The sequence below is a fragment of the Pan troglodytes genome, chromosome 16, assembly GCF_028858775.2.
Source record: "Pan troglodytes isolate AG18354 chromosome 16, NHGRI_mPanTro3-v2.0_pri, whole genome shotgun sequence".
NCBI classification, from domain to species: Eukaryota; Metazoa; Chordata; class Mammalia; order Primates; family Hominidae; genus Pan; species Pan troglodytes.
Window position 1 is genome coordinate 49,065,076 of NC_072414.2, and position 18,897 is coordinate 49,083,972.

General features: G+C 37.2%; 1 protein-coding gene across 24 annotated transcripts in view; it reads left to right on the forward strand.

Moving 5' to 3' along the window:
• TCF12 (transcription factor 12) overlaps positions 1-18,897 on the forward strand; it is a 366,336-nt gene that overhangs the window by 131,045 nt on the left and 216,394 nt on the right. For 19 of the 24 annotated variants that reach the window (XM_016927652.4, XM_063795006.1, XM_063795008.1 and 16 more), the window contains one exon: positions 10,575-10,648. The exons of 4 other annotated variants lie outside the window; for them this stretch is intronic. In XM_016927652.4, the coding sequence (XP_016783141.1) occupies positions 10,575-10,648 (74 nt within the window). Of the gene's footprint in view, positions 1-10,574; positions 10,649-14,870; positions 15,091-18,897 lie in introns of those variants that run through there. One more of the 24 variants, XM_063795005.1, reaches the window with a different exon arrangement.

Sequence of the window (18,897 nt, forward strand, 5' to 3'; positions counted from 1 at the left end):
CTTACTGTGATTTTGATTCATATTTTCCTGATATGTATGATGCCGAGCAGCTTTTCATATACCTGTTAGCCATTTATATGCCTTCTTTGGAGAAATGTCTATTCAAATTTGTTGTCTGTTTTTAAATTGGCTTATTTGGGTTTTTCTGCTGTTGAATTGTAGGGGTTTCTTATGTATGTTGGACGTTAACCCCTTATCAGAGTTATGGTTTGCAAATATTTTCTCCCATTCTGTAGATTGCCTTTTCACTCTGTTGTTGACTTTGTTATGAGTAGCTTTTTAGATTAATGTAGTCCCACTTGTCTGTTTTTGCTTTTTTGTCTGTTTTTATTTTGTCACATCCAAGACATTGACAAGACCAGTGTCATGAAGGTGAGGTGCTTAACAGGATCAGGCACCGCAGAACAGAGGTAAATATAACCTGTAGCCCATCACCTTTTTTTTTTTTTGTAGATAAATTTTATTTGAGCACAGCAACTCCCAATTGTTTGCATAACGCCTGTAGCTGCTTTGTTGCTAGAGTAGTAGAGTTGAGTAGTTGGTATGGAAGTGATCAGCCCCCAGTTGCCTGAAGTATCTATCATTTGGCCCTTTATTGCAAAAGTTTGCTGACCTGTGCTATAGAGATCAAAGAAATGAAGAATAAGAGTAAGAGTTATATTTTATGACGAGGACGGCTTTGATGACCTGAAAGAGTTCAGTTTTATCCTGTAAACAAATGTTTGCTGAGAGCCTGCTGTGTGTGTGGCATTTGGTTTTGCTGGTGTGATCCAGAAGATGATAGATAGCAGGAGATAGATTAATGAGTGAGTAAATGGTAAGAAGTGAAGGTGATGAATATAAATTTTTCTTTTGTGAGTATGGAAAGAATTGAGTGGTAGTTTGGTACTATGAGGGAGATTTTTAAATATAAGGAAAATATGAAAGGAAAATTTTTAGAGTTCCTCTGAGAGAGGCAGAGTGTGTTGTCATTATAGGAATTAATGGTCTAAGACTTCAACCAGGGAGTACATGGGCCTCATTACAGGAAATGAATAGAATTGTTTGTGGAATTAAGTTAATAATAGTAATTGCTCACACAGCTGTTTTTAAATAGCAAATTGTGTTAGGTAATCAGCAAAAATCCATTAAAATGTACTTGATAGTTATGCAGAAACTGCTTTATTGGTACTGACTTATGATCCTAATGGGTACCATAAAAACAAAAAACAAAAAACCTTTGCACTTTCACATTGGTATAGTGTTGTATGGTTTTTGTTTAATGTGTAAGTCCATTTGTAATGTTTTCATCTTCCTTTTCTAACCACCAAACCCAAATATAATTGTCTTGTTCAAGAAGGGCAGCAACATGAACTTTATGAGCTCACAGAGCAATGGGGTGTGTTCTCACTGAAAAGAGGAGTATCTGTTTGATTGCTTCCCTGTCTTCTTTCCCAGACAGAAGTGGAATATTTTATTGTATGGTTGGATTTAGGTCTACTAATTTGTTTGTTTTCTGTGTATTCCAACAGTATTTTGTTTTACTGTATCTCCATTCTTTTGGGGTGGGATTTTCTTAGGTCTCCTTTTATTAGCTGGCTTTTTTGCAATGCCTCTGCTTTTTTTTTTTTTGGTAGTGTCTCTAGGGATGTTAACATACATCATTAACTTCTCAAAGGCTATTTAGAGTTAATATTGTGCCACTTCACATAAAAGGCAGAACTCTTGACCTTATTATAGGTCTATTTACTGCCTTCCTTTATGCTATAGTTATCATGTGTATTACATCTGAATGCATTGTAACTCTTAGGAGAGAAAATTATTTTTTCTTTCCTAAGCTCTATGTGTTTTGAAGACATTAAAGGAAAAATTAGTCTTTTTATTTATTATATATGATACTATTCCCTAGGATGCAGGTCTTCCTCTGATAACATTATCCTTCAACCTGGGCCAGGTGCGTTGGATCACACCTGTAATCCCAGCACTTTGGGAGGCCGAAGCAGGCGAATCAAGCCGGGGTCAGGAGTTCGAGACCAGCCTGGCCAACATAGTGAAACCCTATCTCTACTGAAAACACAAAAATTAGCCGAGTGTGGTGGCGCACGCCGGTAATCCCAGCTACTTGGGAGGCTGAGGCAGGAGAATCGCTTGAACCTGGAGGCGGCGGTTGCAGTGAGCGCAGATCGCGCCACTGCACTCTGGCCTGGGTGACGAGCAAAAACTCTGTCTCAAAAAAAATAATAATAATGATTATCCTTCAGCCTGAAGAACTTCTTTTAATATTTCTTATACCAAAGTTATACTGGTAATGAGTTCTTAATTTTCTGTTATTTGTAAAGGTCTTTATTTCAACTCCATTCTTGAAGGATATTTTTGCTGAGTATAGAATTGGTTGATAATTATTCTCCCACATCCCCCAACCCCAAGCACTTTAAAGATTTTTTTTTTCACATCTGCTGGCATTCATAGTTTCTGAAGACAAGTTCTTAGTTATTTGAAATGTTGTTACTTTCAATGTAGTATGTCACTTTCTGGCCATTTTCAAGCTTTTCTGTATTTTTGGGTTGTCAGCAGCTTGACTATGTTGTGTCTATGTATGGTTTTCTTCTTCTTTATACTCTCTGGGTTTCACTGAGTACAGTCTTTAATCAGTAAGTTTGTGTCTGTCACTGCATTTGTGAATTTTTTGGCCTTATTTCTTCAAACACTTTTTTCTACCATATTTTCTTTGTTCTCTCATTATACCTATGTTAGTCTTTTAAATATCTTCCCTTAGGTCTCTGAGGCCCTGTTCGTTTTCTTTTAATCCTTTTTCTCTTTTTATCAATTGGATAATTTCTGATGATCTGTCATCACGTTCACTTACTGTTACCCCTGTTATCTCCATTTACTCTTAAGACCATCCAGGAAATTTCTTTCTAAATTTCAGATATTTAGCTTTAGGGGTGTGTGTGTGTGTGTGTGTGTGTGTGTGTGTGTGTGTGTGTGTGTTGAGACAGAGTTTCTCTCTTGTTGCCGAGGCTGGAGTGCAATGGTACAATCTCAGCTCACTGTAACCTCTGCCTCCTGGGTTCAAGCGATTTTCCTGCCTCAGCCTCCTGAGTAGCTGGGATTACAGGCGCCCACCACCATTCCCAGCTACTTTTCTGTATTTTCAGTCGAGATGGGGTGTCAGCATGTTGGTCAATCTGGTCTCGAACTCCTGACCTCAGGTGATCCACCTGCCTCAGCCTCCCGTAGTGCTGGGATTACAGGCTTGAGCCACCGCACCCACCCAATTTTAGTTATTTTTAATTAATTTATTTATTTATGAGAGAGAATCTCGTTCTGTCACCAAAGCTGGAGTGCAGTGATGCAATCTCAGTTCACTGCACCCACTGCTTCCCGGGCTCCAATCAATCCTCCAATGTCAGCCTCCCACGTAGCTGGGACTACAGGAGCACACTGCCGTGCCTGGCTAATTTTAATTTTTTTGTAGACATAGAGTTTTGCCATGTTGCTCAGGCTGGTCTCAAACTCCTGGACTCAAGCAATCCACCTGCCTTGGCCTCCCAAAGTGCTGGGATTACAGGAATGAGACACCACACCTGGCTTAATTTTAGTTTTTTTTAATGTTTTCTTTTTCTTCATGAGATTTTCACTTTTTTTTTTTTCATTAAAAGCATGTATCTTTCACTTTATTGAGCATAGTTACAGCATCTGCTTTAATGTCCTTGTCTGAAAATTTTACTTTGGGTCATCTTGCTGTTGGCCTCTGTTGATTATCTTTTCCCTTGAGATTGGGTTACATATTACTGTCAAAGAATTTTGGATATTATGAGTGTTATTTGTGGAAATTGTGGCTTATTTTCATGTTCTTCCAAAGAGTTTTGATTTATTTGTTTTAGTGAGCCATTTGCTTTTGGTTAGACTCATAGCAAAAATTATCTCTTGCCTGAAGTTGGTAGCTGCTCAGATCTCAATTCGGTTCTTTTAGTCTCTGCTACAAACTGCCTTGTGCCTGCCCTGTGAATGGTGTTCCAAGACTCAGCCAAAGATGTGGGCAGAGATAAACCAAAAATTTGGGACCTCTCTTTTCTGGCCTTCTCCCTTTTGGGATTCTATCCTCACTTTCTGGTGACTCTGGTTGTCCTGTCTCTGTCCTCTTTTCCTTCAGGCCAAAAAGACAATGGAGTTTCTGTTGGAATTTTAGTTACTAGAGGTTATTGCTGCTTGCCTGCAGGACAAAGCTTTCAGAATGGGAAACTCACCTGTGCTGGTCCCTGAAAGCTGATTAAAAGAGAAACTCACCCATTCTGGTCTCTTCTTTCAAGTTTATATTTTCATCACAATCAGCCTGTTTTTGTTTACTCCCCAGAGCCTTTATGTAGTTGATAGCAAGCTAGCTAGGTATTTTCTTTCCGCCAGCCCTAGGATTTATAGTAACTATTGTAAGAGAAAGAATAGTAGGAGATGAGTTCAGAGAGGTGGGAGGCAGAACCTGTAAAACATTGTAGACCATTGGGTTTATTAGTAATTCTGAATGAGCTGGGAAGCCATTGGTAGGTTTTGAGCACAGGATGGACATGATTTGGCTTGTTTTTAAAAGGTTGCTCTAGTAGGAGGGGCAAGAAGAAGGGAAAACATTTAGGAGACTATTACAGTAATGCAGGTCAGAGATGATTTGATTGTGTTAAAAATAGCATCAAGGTTTTGTTTTTTGTTTTTCCTTTCTTAAAACTATGTTTGTAGTGCTTCTATGGAAGAAAACACTGACATTGGTCTTCAGATACAGGGCTTTGGTATATTAGATTGGGAGAATACTTGGTTCTCAGGTACGTTGGGAGGGCCCTTCCTTCTTTCTAGAAACTTGACAGCTAGTTTAGGGGAGTTTTAAAGGTAGCTCAAGAGCCTTTGTCAGTCTTGGAATGTCTGTTCAGACAGTCAGAACAAATCCTCAAAATACAGTGACCACCATATCACTATATAGTTCCCATTAAACAATTCCCAAGTCGACCCCTGGGAACATATTACTTTCAATTCCTGGCCATCAGGCAGTTTCTGTTTTTCTTAAAGAGATAGACTTGGCATTTCCTTTTGGCCCTGTACTCTTACTTCTTTGATTAAATCAGTCATTGGGTTTTCCTTTTGTATCTTTACAGGGCATTTGTATCAGGGTGATATAGCTAGTAACAATACTATAGCAAAATCTATGTATGAAAGTCGTTTTCAAAATTAGTAATTTTTTTGAATGAAATTTGCCATGTGTTCATTACCTTATTGTACTGTACTGTGGCACTAAAAACTTTAATGGAACATCTGTACTTGTAAATCTTTGGTTTCAACAGTGCCAAACAAAAATTCTGATTGGATTATTAAAGATGACCGGAAAGGGTGATTCCTTCTAATCTTTCCACCGGACTTACTTTCTTACATATGTGTTTTTTGTTTTTTAGACTGTTTTATTTGAGAATTCACTGCACAGAACCTAAATTTTTTATAAGTAAAAAAGTCTATAACTAATGTTACATACTTTAGATGAGGTAGCATGTTTTAACTTCTATTAAATTCCCTTGCAATTTTAATATTTTCCTAGCTTTTCCCTTTTTTACTGATGTGTAGCATAATAAAGCACTTGTTATTATATTCTAACTGATCCTATTTCACAATGAATGTCTGGGAAAATACATTTATAGATTTATTTCATGAGCATCTAAAATGTGAAAAATACAATAAAAAATCTTGGTGTTGGTTTTTTAGGTGTATATTAGTTTACAATTGATTGCAGCCTTTGAGTCTTATCTAAAGGAATATCCTTACCCTACAAATAGAATTGAATAAAGACACTATTAAAAATAGACACATTCATAGCTTTGATTATCTGATATAGCTATCTCTAGTCAGAATTCTTTCATCAAATCATTTATTGGATCCCCCTACAGCAGATGGCAATCCTGCAAAATATGTTATGTTTCCCTTATTTATGACAGTGCTGAGATTTGATATTTTTGGAGTACATTTTACTTTCTAGAATAAAAATTTGATTTCAGTGCTACTAAAGGCAGAGTGCACATGTGCACCAGCGGGTTGGGGGAGAAAAAGAGAGAAATGTGTATGTGATTTTCCCTGTGCCCTTGCTCCCAACTGTATGTGTGTCTCTTTCCCACAGGGATGGGCTCTCATTTATGATACCCTAGCAGTATGGCCAGATTGAATTGCTTTTCTTACTGCTTTTGCTGCAGGGACATCCTAACCATTTCTCTCATTCTTGTATGCTCTCTCCCTGTTTGATCCTTTCATTCTTTCTTGGGTCATCAGACTCACCACTACTAACTGAAAATATTTTCCCATTTCCTGTCTTATTTCTCACTTTACCCTAGTCTTGGTTCAGGGTGGCGGAGTCTTTAGTGATAGGTCTGGTAGTGGCAAGTGGGCAGAGAAGGAACTGATGTTCATGTCAGCAGGTTTGTTCCTAGTTCTTCCCTTTTACTTTCAGGCAGGTCTTGCCTAAGTCTCACCAATTCTTTAATGATGGTTTACTTACTCAAACTCTGCAGTGTTAATAATAATTTGTTTACAGGGCCCATATGTGGTGGGGGGCTGGGGGGAGGGGGGAGGGAAACACAATAGGTGCTTAGGGCATAGAAAAGCATCTCCTCCCACCAAAAAAAAAAAAAAAAAAAAAAAAAAATTCCGGTTTCCAGTTTTTGCTAGTGGATCAAAACCTAGAGATGCCCATAGGACTCTGGTGGCTTGATGAAACGGAAGAAGTAGGAGAGAGGCTGTGGGATAGTTTTTGATTGACACTAGAAAGAAAATACTGTTATTCAAATACTAAGATGGGAGTAGAGCATAAGAAGGTAGTCTAAATCTGTGTTCTTCCTAGAAAAGGGAGTAATGGCAGATGTTGGACTTGGCCAAGAAGTTTACTTGTTCCTCTAAGAGTCTTATACTCTGAAACCTTAAAAACTTAAATTTTACCTTTCTATTCCTTTTTTAAGGTATCAGCCTTTTAGGGAACTGCCTGTATATATAGTAATTTATGATTGCTCTTAGTTACTTTCCTTGTTAAATGTTTTCACAAAAGAAGGAGGCAGATTGCTTTTGTTAAGTTCACAAACTGTTGTTTTTAGATACGAGGTCTAGAATTTAATGTTCCTTACTGGAAAATACTAAGTTAAAACAGCATGCTTTTAAAAATGGAGCTCATAGAATCAGAATATATTACATTTTACTTAATTGATTCCATTCAGAAAAACAGGTACTAAGAGATTATCTATATAAAAGGTTAACAAGGAAAAAAATAATTTACGTCTTTCTGTTATTGATCACCCCTTTTAATCCTGTTGAATAGAAATGGAAAAAATTTATTAGAAAGTCAATTAAGGCTCAAAAGTGTTTCTATCATTAATTATTGCTGAACTTTCTCTTACATCTGCCATTTTGGTTTATGAGTCAAGGAACTAACTTCTCTGAAATTGTTGAATTCGCATGCATATACTAGAAATGGGAATGATGAAAATAATATGGGAATGATAATTCAGAAATAACAGGAAAAATGTTAGTTCTCATCACTGTATTGCAACTGTGGTGTATTTTCTTGTCAATAGGTATTTTTTTCAGATTTTGGTCAATTTGTATAATATCTGTGTTAAGTTTTATCTTCTGTGTGTAATTTCCTTTTTCTGCTTACCTTGGTCTTATGGCTGAAGCTTTGGAAAGTTTATTATTCCTGTCATATTTCTGTGTTTGTACAGCCATTGTCTTTAGCAGAAAGGAGTCATTGATGCTAAAAGATGACTCTTGCCTTTGTCAGTGCCAGCCACGACCTTTTACTCAGAGTCTGGATATGTTAACAATAAAACTACAGAGCTTGAGTTTAAAACCTAGCCAGATTCTTGTTATTCTATAGCATTCTTTGAGCCCCTTGTCATTTCCAGTATCAGTGGTATGTACTACTCTTTAGCTGGTGATGCCATCACCTAATTAATTACCATTTTATTTCATTAGTCTTTGCTTTTTCTTTATTTTATAGAAGTAGAGTCACTTGATGAAAATTGAATGTGTAGTTTCACATAATTTTGTGTGTCTCTTGAATTTTGCTTGAGATGTTCTCTGTAACTGGCACCCATCTTTCCTCTCTCTCTATTTTTACAAATCTATTTAAAATACATGCAAAGCTGGGCATAGTGGTTCACACCTGTGATCCCAGCACTTTAGGAGGCCAAGGAGGGAGAATTGCTGGAGGCCAGGAGTTCAAGACCAACCTAGGCAACATAGTGTAAGACTCTGTCTTTACAAAATAAAAAAAAAAATTAATGATTAGCTGAGCATTGTGGCATGTTCCTATCGTCCGAGCACTGAGGAAGCTGAGGCAGGAGGATCACTTGAGCCCAGGATTTTGTGGTTGCAGTGAGCTATCATCATGCCACTGTACTGCAGCCTGGATGACAGAACATGAACCCTGCCTCTAAATGAGATAAAAATTAAAATACACATAAGCCTCATATTTATTACTCATTTGATATAAGAAAATATGAAGTCATAAAAAGACTAAGTTATGGTTTGATTATTTTCATCAGGACAAGATTCATTGAAATCACTTACCATTATATGTTCAATAAAAGTGATTTTTAAAAATACAACTTTTCATAAAATTATTTGCAGTTCCATATATTAGTGGATTTTGTAGGTTAATGGTCATCTTTTTCTTGGATTGAGTCTCAGAGGAATACTTGCTGCTATTCTACAGTGTTGGTTGCAGAGAAAATGCTTGGAAGATAGCTCACTGGTGTCTAATGATACTGGAGAGATGGTAACAGTGGTTTTTTTTGTTTTTTTGAGATGGAGTCTTGCTCTGTCGCCCAGGCTGGAGTGCAGTGGCACAATCTCGGCTCACTGCAACCTCCACCTTCTAGGTTCAAGCTATTCTCCTGCCTCAGCCTCCTGAGTAGCTGGGACTACAGGCGCCTGCCACCACACCTGGCTAATTTTTTGTATTTTTAGTAGAGACGGGGTTTCTCTGTATTAGCCAGGATGGTCTCGATCTCCTGACCTTGTGATCTGCCCGCCTCGGCCTCCCAAAGTGCTAGGATTACAGGCGTGAGCCACGGTGCCCGGCTGGTAACAGTGTTTGTTACATGACATTCCCCAAACTCATAGAATATCTCTTAAATTTGGAACTTTAATACTAGCTCCACAGGAATGAACAAAACACTGTTCACGTAATCTCTGTGTTTTCAAAGCCTCTGGTTCACTTGAAATTGTGCCTGGAATGTTGTCTATACTAGATACTCATCTTTTGTATCAACTTTTTAAAAAAAGTTATTAAAATATACTTTAGTCACTTGATACAGGAAGTACAGATTCATAAAAATAATAGAGTCCTAATAACTAAGTTAGTAATTAGTACATTCTACTTTGGAAACTGACCCCTCCCCCTTCCCTGCTTTTTGTTACCCATCCTTTCAATTTGGCAATTGTGTCACTATAAAAGAGCCTTAGTAATCATTGCAAATTAATGGAGAATTTGTGGCATTTAATTTATTACATACCACATTCTCACCTAAATTACAGGGAAATTACAGAGGGACTTCCAGGAATATCTTGAAAGAAAGATAATTTCTAAACTTAGCAGAATGTTATTATTGTAGTATCTAGGCTGTTCTCATGAAAGAATGAAAGAAAGAAGTCAGCTATTTCTGTGTTGATGAATTTCATCATAGAATGAAACTCAGAAGGGGTTAGAGAAGTGTACCCTCCTAGCAGTCAAGGATGAAAAAGACTGGAGTCTTCAAAACAGAAGAGGTAGAAATGGCTGGATTGAGAGATCTCCAAGTCTTCCAGCTTTTTCTGGGGACTGATTCGGAGGTGAAAATAATGGAGCCCAAGTGTCAGAAGATGCATTAAGGATGCACAATGAATTGTTTTGTTGGTTATGGCACCTAATTCTTTCTCACTGTGAATTTTCTTTTGCCACCTTCATAAGAGTGGAACTGCTTATTTGAAATCAAATTGTGTATAATTTTAGAAGAGATGGAAGTGTCACCCACAAAATTACTAAGGGTGAGTTTTCATGTCATTTTGATTTTATATAACTAATGTTGATTTGATATGGTTGATATAGTTAGATTTAGTTTGATGTCATCAGTTAAGAATATCTGATCACTGATCAGAAAGAAACCAACTTTATTAAATTGAATGATTGTTTGTCTTGCTTCATTTTCTAGGGCTTAACTATGAAAAATGAATTATTCATGTTTTCATGTAGGCAGTACTAAACCAGACAAAGTTTGGGGGTTCATCTACTCCTAGAAGTAGCAGTGCAGGGCGTGGGGCAGGATGGAGAGACTATGCCCCATTCTAAAGTCTGCAAAGAAATATTTTGATTCTGAATTACTATAATTTACATAGGGTATTGCATGAGGATTGATGGAGCAATGATGAAGATACTTTGCAGTAACTTATATTTTACAGGTTTCTGAAGCAAGGATTGATACTTAGCTCTTCCACGAAAGCGCAAATACCACTTGCTGAATTGTACTCTGCTGTCCCGTACCAAAAAAATCCACAAAAGTATGTTTTTAGATATATCTTTTATTTTCTTCTCTTTTTAGGTATGGATGAAAGAGGAGGTACAACATCTTGGGGAACAAGTGGTCAACCAAGTCCTTCCTATGATTCATCTAGAGTAAGTTTGCTGATCAACCCTTGATTAAAGCTGTAATTTGGCAGGCCATGTAATTTCTTTCATATATGCTGTTTCTTATGAGAAATGAAAATTAATTTCTTTTCATGGAAATGCAGTAGAATACCTAGTACCTTTTTGTTACATTTAGTTCTTTTTATAAGCTGTCAAACTTTGGAAATTTAATTTCCTACAGTTAAATATTCTTGGTGTTACTTGTACACGTGAACTGCCTACAGTACTCTACTAAAGAGCTTAGAATGCATAAGTGCTCTCCATATGTATTTAGCCATTTTTCTTTATGTGTTGTTTATTTGCTTTGAGAGATGGCATTGGCTTTCAACATACTAACTTCTAGCCTCTCTCCCTCATCCTTGCTTCAACAGTCATCAGCCCTTTGCATCAGGAACTCAACAGCCCTGCCTCTTGGAAGCATATCAAAACAGACATAACAGATGACATTTCTTAGTTAACAATTAAGAGAAAATAGGACCAAGTCAACTTTCTACACACTGAGGTCACAAGGTTAGAGCCCTTTCCAGCAAAAAACAAAAACAAAAACAAAAAACCCCCAAAGCTTTATAAAATGAGACCAGGAGGTGGAAAATTAGATCAAAGAATTGGAATAAAAGTAAGCACTCTGCTCCCAGACTTTCTCTAGTAAACTGACGAGGTTAAGAGATACTTTTCCAGGCTGGGCATGGTGGCTCATGCCTGTAATCCCAGCACTTTGGGAGGTTGAGGCAGGTGGATCACTAGAAGTCAGAAGTTCGAGGCCAGCCTAGCCAACATAGTGAAACCCCATCTCTACTAAAAATACAAAAATTAGCCAAGGCGTGGGGGTGGGCACCTGTAGTCCCAGCTACTCGGGAGGCTGAGGCAGGAGAATCGCTTGAACCTGTTAGGCAGAGGTTGCAGTGAGCCAAGATCATGCCACTGGACTCAAGCCTGGGCCACAGAGTGAGACTCCATCTCAAAAAAAAAAAAAAGAGAGAGAGAGAAAGACTTTTCCAAAAGGCCGTACTTTAAGTGAATAAATTTCACATTTCTCTCAGAATTAACAAAGAGAAGAAAGAGACAAGCATAAGATTTATGGGTAGTTAATCCTAGAAGCAAATTGCCTTAATGGGAGGAAAACTGAGTAAGTGACTGAAATGCATAGTCTCAGTATGGTTTACACAAGTTTGCACTGAAAAATGCTGAGTTAAAATACCTTTTAAAATACGGGGTTTTACTGTTGTATTTGGCTGTAGCCCATGTTTAATTTATTTTAAATCCTTTGGAAAGAACTGGGATAGTCATATGGAATCCAAAAAGATATATAAAGAGGCTGTTAAAGGTGGGTTTTTGTGTTTCACTTTTGAGAATCAGAGGCTGAGAAAGCTACATTGTAGTGTAAAGAGCCCTATGCTGAGTATGTCAGGACTTGGATTTTACTGTCAACTGTATTGTGAACCAGCCATTTAATCTTGGACACACTATTTTTGTCTTAGCTATTTAATCTTGGACGCATTGTTTTTGTCTTGAGGCTACTTAAACTGGTTGATACCCAAATTTCCTTCCACTCTTAAACGTTTCTGATTCTTTGAGTAATATTGTGAATATCTGAGATAGGATCTAGTTTAGATTTTGAAGGTAGGAGTTTTATGTAGTGGGAAACTCACAGTACTACTTATTAATATTGGATTATTTTTTTCAGAGGCTTGAGTTACTTTGTAATAACATGTTATTTCTTAGAATGCATTAAATGGTGCCTGGGTGCCTTATATTTCTCTCTCTTTCAGGCTTTCTTCACCGCGCCCCCCCCCCCCACCCCCCTTGAGTGCTGCATAGGATTTTAGGAGAAGAAAAGTACTAATGTATCCAAACACTTATGTAATTTATGATCTTGAAATTAAGTTTACCCTCAGACATGAAATCCAAAGCAAATCTTGCTTTTCTTTTTGCTATTTATAGGTCAAATGTGAAATGCTGGATTTTACTTAGTTTATTTATTTTTAGTATGTATTATGTACAGTGAAAAGTTAAATTGATTATATAGTAAGCTAGTTTTCATAGAACCATAGAACCACATATGTATTTCTACCTGTCTATTGAGAGATCAGATAGAGTGAAGATTTAATGCTACCCTTCATTTTTGTTCCCATTGAAATCCACTCTTTCACTAATTTTTCTCCTTCTATCCTAGTCATCGTCTAAACCTAAAAGGTTTGGTGAGATAGTTAAGAAGTTTTTCGTATCATTTTCAAACAACAATCTGGATCCAGTTTCTCCTTGGCAACTCTTCTTGCCAAGGAGAACTTTATGGTTGTCTTTGAAGCCTCCCTCAGTACTACTTTATAGGGAAATTATCAGCTTTTGGGGTTTCATCTTTTAACAGTATTCACCATCTTGACCATTTTTTTCATAATCATAAGCATAAATGGGTATAATTGTGTTAATAAGAATCTCAACTAAAGTACTTCATTCTCCTATTTTAGTATATTGAATTTCTTAAATTCTTATTTAAGTACATTGAGGTTCTTAAATTCAAAAATAAATATTAATGTTGGCTAAAGACTAGTTTTGACTTGTTAGTTAAAAATTTGTCAACTTAAACAATGTAGTTGCAGATACTTCAGTAGAAATCAAGTAAATGAAATTTATTTAGACTTTATCATATTATATAAATATTACATTTCTATCAGCAGATTCCATTATTTAAAAATAATTTGATTTTCAGTAACATCACTAAATAGAAATTTTTTATTATACTTTTTATAACATTTGAAAATGCTTAGTAGGCCAAAAAAAGGGTATTAGAAACTGCAAAATGAGTAATTTGTTGGAGATAAAATATACCTGCTTTAAACTTAACATGAATTGAACTATCTGAGCTGCCTGCCATTCTATCCCTCTCCCATTCCCATGCCAAACTATAAGGGAGAAACAATACTTTCTTTACAATAATATGAAACCATATTTGGCAGATGAACCCTATTAATATTGTATGTTATATGTTACTGTATGGGAATAGTTACACAAAGTCATATTGGTTGAACTTATTCTTTATTTGATAGCTTTTCAAGGGAAATTTTTGCTATGTACACTATTTGCCTTACAGGGTCCTGACTTTAATTGTAAGATACCATTCTACTATAGTAGCCTTGATGCATAAATGAGCTCCACCTGAGTTATGTATTAAGCGGTCACAAACTTCTTATCTCTGTGTTAGGCTTATCCCCATTCTTTCAGAATTAGGAAAAGTCACTCTAGCATGGTTCCAGTCTGTGTGTCTGCCCTTGCTTTTACCAAATCCACCAGAAAAGTAGCCTCGCAGTTTAGAGGTGATTAAGTTTCTGGTTATCAGAAGTACCTACAGCAATCCATTCAGTGAAGAGGTTTCGCTAGGTTGACATAAAAATAGACATTGTACCTAAGAGTGGTTATAGGCCGGGTGCGGTGGCTCACGCCTGTAATCCCAGCACTTTGGGAGGCCGAGGCGGGCGGATCACGAGGTCAGGAGATCGAGACCATCCCGGCTAAAACGGTGAAACCCCGTTTCTACTAAAAATACAAAAAATTAGCCGGGCGTAGTGGCGGGCGCCTGTAGTCCCAGCTACTTGGGAGGCTGAGGCAGGAGAATGGCGTGAACCCGGGAGGCGGAGCTTGCAGTGAGCCGAGATCCCGCCACTGCAGTCCAGCCTGGGCGACAGAGCGAGACTCCGTCTCAAAAAAAAAAAAAAAGAGTGGTTATAGAAGAAATGGTAGGCATGGTCAGCATTCTTAGGCAATGTGGATTTCACATTTCCTAAGCATGTCTCAGCATGTTTGAGACACCCAGAGAGAAGGAACAAACATTTGTTCCTTCCTCTCTACTTTTGTTAGAGTCCTGGTTTCTGCACTCTTCATCTGCTGCCTACCTGTGCAGAGAGCATAGACACACACATGAACATATAGATAGAATCATGTTGTGAATAGCACTTCCAGTTTTAGAAATTTGTGAATGTGGTGATAAAGGTAAAGCACCTGAGACTGAAAGGAGTGATTAAAATCTGAGGTAGTTTAGACATGGGCAAGAGATCTAGTTAATGAGTTTGTTCCCTCTCTCCCTTGCTTTTTATTCTTTATTGCATAGAAATGTTGGTGTACCAGGCATAAAGGCCAGAGAATATTGTGGTTGTTCTTGTTCACTAAGGTGTTAATGACTTACTCTAGTTTCACATTTTTTTTTTTTTCTCTTCAGAAGGCTGTGCTTAAGAGGGAAGACTGTGAAATCATACTGCTTGGGTATAAATCATAACTCTGCCACTTACTACCTGTGTGATTCTGGACAAGTTATTTAAATCTAGTGTACTTCGGTTTAGTCATCTGTGAAATGGGGATAATGATATCTGTTTCATGAAGTTGTTGAGGATTAAATGAGGCAATATATGGAAATTGCATAGATCAATGTCTGATATGTGGTGAGTGCTATATAAGTGTTGGCTTTAAACCTGTGTATCTCAAAATTCACCCACTAGATCTATACTTAACAATTACACAAATTTAAACACATGGATACATTTGCAAATATGCTGTATTCTAAGTGTAATAAATGAGAATTATTTGCCGACTCAGTCATGCTTAATTTAACTACTTTTATTTATTTTAAATGTATGAAGGACATAAATAAAATCAATTTCCCCTCTTCAACTGTTTATTTCTTTCTTGGGAAAGCAACAGTCTCTTCCTGCCAAACTTGGATATAAAAGTTATCAGTCTCTCTAGTATAACACCTTATACATAATGAGTGCTCTATACATGTTTGCTGAATATAATCAAATTCGGGAACAATCATCAGATTTACTAGATTAACTAGGCTGGGAGGTTGAGGAAGGAAAGAATCAAAGTTGATTTAAGATGAAGCTTGAAGTAGGTGGTGGTGGTATTAATGGTAATAAGTGATTTGGAAACTTGTACTGTGTGACCATGGGAAAGTTACTTCTATGTGTCTTAGTTTTCTGGTCTCTAAAATTATGATAATTTTACACGTATTTTGTAGGGTTTTGGTGAAGATGAAATGTAATAATAGGTATGAAGTATTTCATTTATTGATATAATAAGTGAGAACTGCTATTATATTGTTATTTATAATAATTTGAAGTACATTTTCATGGTTATATTTCTTGATGTACAAATTCTGTTTCTAGAATGTCGAGTTATATGAGTTTGTGGAAGTGTCAAGAGGCCAGGTCATCTTGGTTTCTCTGCCTTTTTAACTGTGTTAGCCAACCTACGCCAAGCTCTGGAGTAGAGTATTAAAGTACCATTGAGGTTTGCATCCTGGGGTAGGAGTAGGAGAGAGGAGTATATTGATACTCTTTTCTAAGATACAGAGTTGGTTGTTCCTTAGTTTAAAAGATAGAATTGAGTTCACTGATAGGAAACCACTGATAGGAATTACATTTATAGGCATCATCAGTGATCAAGAGTTGGCATTTTAATCATGAACATTTTTCAGTTTATATGTAATCTATTATGGTAGTTATTTTTTTAAAAAAGAAGCAATATTAAGTTGAGTAGAGTTTGAGTGCTTTTTAAAAAAATAAATTGCTAAATGTCCACCATGGTTTTCTCTTCTGTCTGTATTATGGCTTGCAGAATGAAACAGTCATTTATCTTTTTGCTCTTTCTTCCCTCTGTGTTTTACAGTATCATAGAATTTTCAAAACTGAAAGATGCATTGGTTATATATGTTCTGTCTCTTTATTTCCTACATGAGGAAACTGAAATGACATGTTTGAGATTTGACCAGGTGTAGATTTGTGCTGTATGTAGAGATTTGGCTAGGCTATGTGACTAGTTAATGACAGCCTCTGGCATGACAGAACTCAGATATTCTGAATCTTATGCTAGTGCTTTTTAACCCCTTGACTTTAGTACTTCCCAACTCAAAGAACTTTACGTTTTCTGCCATATACTGAAGGAATGGGAAAAGAGAGAGGAGAAAGGTGAAAATAGAAGAGGGTCTGCAGCTGATAAAAGAGGACATGGGACATGATATGATAGAACAGTTAAGCAAGTATAGTGTATTGGGTAGAATAGCATAGAATTTAAGAGCTTGAGCATTAAAATCAAGCTGTCTTGGGTTCTGTTTCTGGCACTTCTGCCTCATTGCTCTGTGACTCTGAGCAAGTTATTTGTTTTTACCTTAATCTTTTTTTCTTTTTTCATTGATTAAAAGGGGGTGGGTACTAATAACAACTTCCTCACTAAAGTTTGGGGCTTATATCTGTCAGTGGAAAGGGGAAAACCAGTTGTGTGGTGATGATTTAGCTTTAAAATACTTGATTTAGCTGCTGTATATGATTCAGCACAAGATGATATCCGGGAATTTTTTTTTTATTAAGGGATAGTAATAGGTATGTTCTGAGGCTTTTTGTTTCAATACATGCTATGATTTCTGATACCTATAGCAATAAAGGGATGTGAGGATTCAGTTCATTTAAAAAGCATCAGCAGTGGTTTTTTCACAGACCAGTTGTTAAAAACACAAACGGACCATAGACCCAACTAGGTTGAAAATGAAAATATGTGGGTACAAGGATTTAAGTATTTCTCCAGTCTTCTAAAGTTCATAGACAAAGCCATAGATTGGGGACTTGGGATAAGGGAAACAAAAATAAATAAAAACTCAATGAAAGTAAACATAAGCTTTCAGATTCTATGGAAAGTAAAATCAGCCTATAAGATTATCTGGATGAGATTAATGTCATTTTTCTTGCAAATCCTGGACCATTCCTGCCAGATATGGCTAAAGGGAACTTTAATTTTGTTTAGCGCTCTCTCCATTCTTAACAGGAGTTCAGTATTTTTTCGTTAATGTGGAAGAGTTTGGCTAAGAACCTCTCTATAGTTTGTAGGTAGAGTTAGAGAGTTAGAAATAGGATAATAGAACCTTGGTTTTTCTAATGTGCTATCTATACAAAAAACACAGGTCATTCTGACCTCAGCAGGGTCATACTGGCTGGAGGTGTAGAAGGAACTGGTGGGTAGTTCATTTACATTTGACAGCAGATGGCTTAAGAGTGTATCTATGGGCAGAGGCAACCTGTAGTTTCCTTCCTCCAACAGAGTCCAGTGGCATAAGAACAGTATAGTTGGCCTGCTTTTAGGGAGGTTGGACTTACCCTGATCCCCCAATTTTAAGATGCTGAGATTTGTAAATGCATTCAGTTTCTTAAATGTTAAAGGTGAATAAATGTGTATCTTATAGTTCAGGAAATATGCTTAGACATGTAAGTCATATTTGCCTAAAGAGTTACTTTTTAGGCTGGGCGTGATGGCTCACACCTGTAAACCCAGTATGTTGGGAGGCTAAAATGGGAGGATTGCTTGAGCCCAAGAGTTTGAGACCAGCCTGGGCAACAAAATGAGACCCCCTCTCTACAAAAAATAGAAAAAAAAAATATCCAGGTCTGGTAGTGCGCACCTGTGGTCCGAGCTACTCAGGAGGCTGAAGTGGGAGGATTACATGAACCCAGGGGTTGAGGCTGTAGTGAAGAAAAAAAAAAAGTTGCTGGTTCACACCTGTAATCCCAGCACTTTGGGAAGCTGAGGCAAGTGGATCGCTTGATCGCAGGAGTTCAACACCAGCCTCTGCAACATGGCAAAACCCCATCTCTTAAAAATTTAGCCGGGTGTGGTGGTGTTGGCTGTAGTCCCAGTTACTCGGGAGGCTCAGGCAGGAGAATCTCTAGAGCCCGGGAGGCGGAGGTTAGAGTGAGCCTTACTACACTCTAGCCTGGGTGGCAGAGTGAAACCCGATCTCAAAACAAAAAACAAAAAACAAACACAGCCCAAAAAACTTCTTAACTCTTTTAAGACAGCAGTGGAGATGCTGTAATTAGGCAGCAAATAGTTAATTACCAAAATAATTTTCTTGGCTACTGTGAGATTCCAGAGGAGGGAGATTACTTTGGATGATCAAGAAAGACTTAATAGAGGAGGAAGTGTTTGAGTAGACTGTTACAGGACAGATAGCATTTGAATAGGGCTGGAAGAAAGTCTGGAAATATGGAATGATGGAAACAGTACAGTGGTCTCATTACAAAATTCGGTAGATAATAAATCAGCTTACTTTGTGGGAAAATAGTACGAGATAAGGCAGGTTAACATTTCTGTAGAAAAAAATGTTATCTATTCTTTGGGAGCCAATTAAAAATAGACTTTATACACAAAATGTTTTATAAATATTAACTTACTGTGGTATGAAGAATGGATCCAAGGTG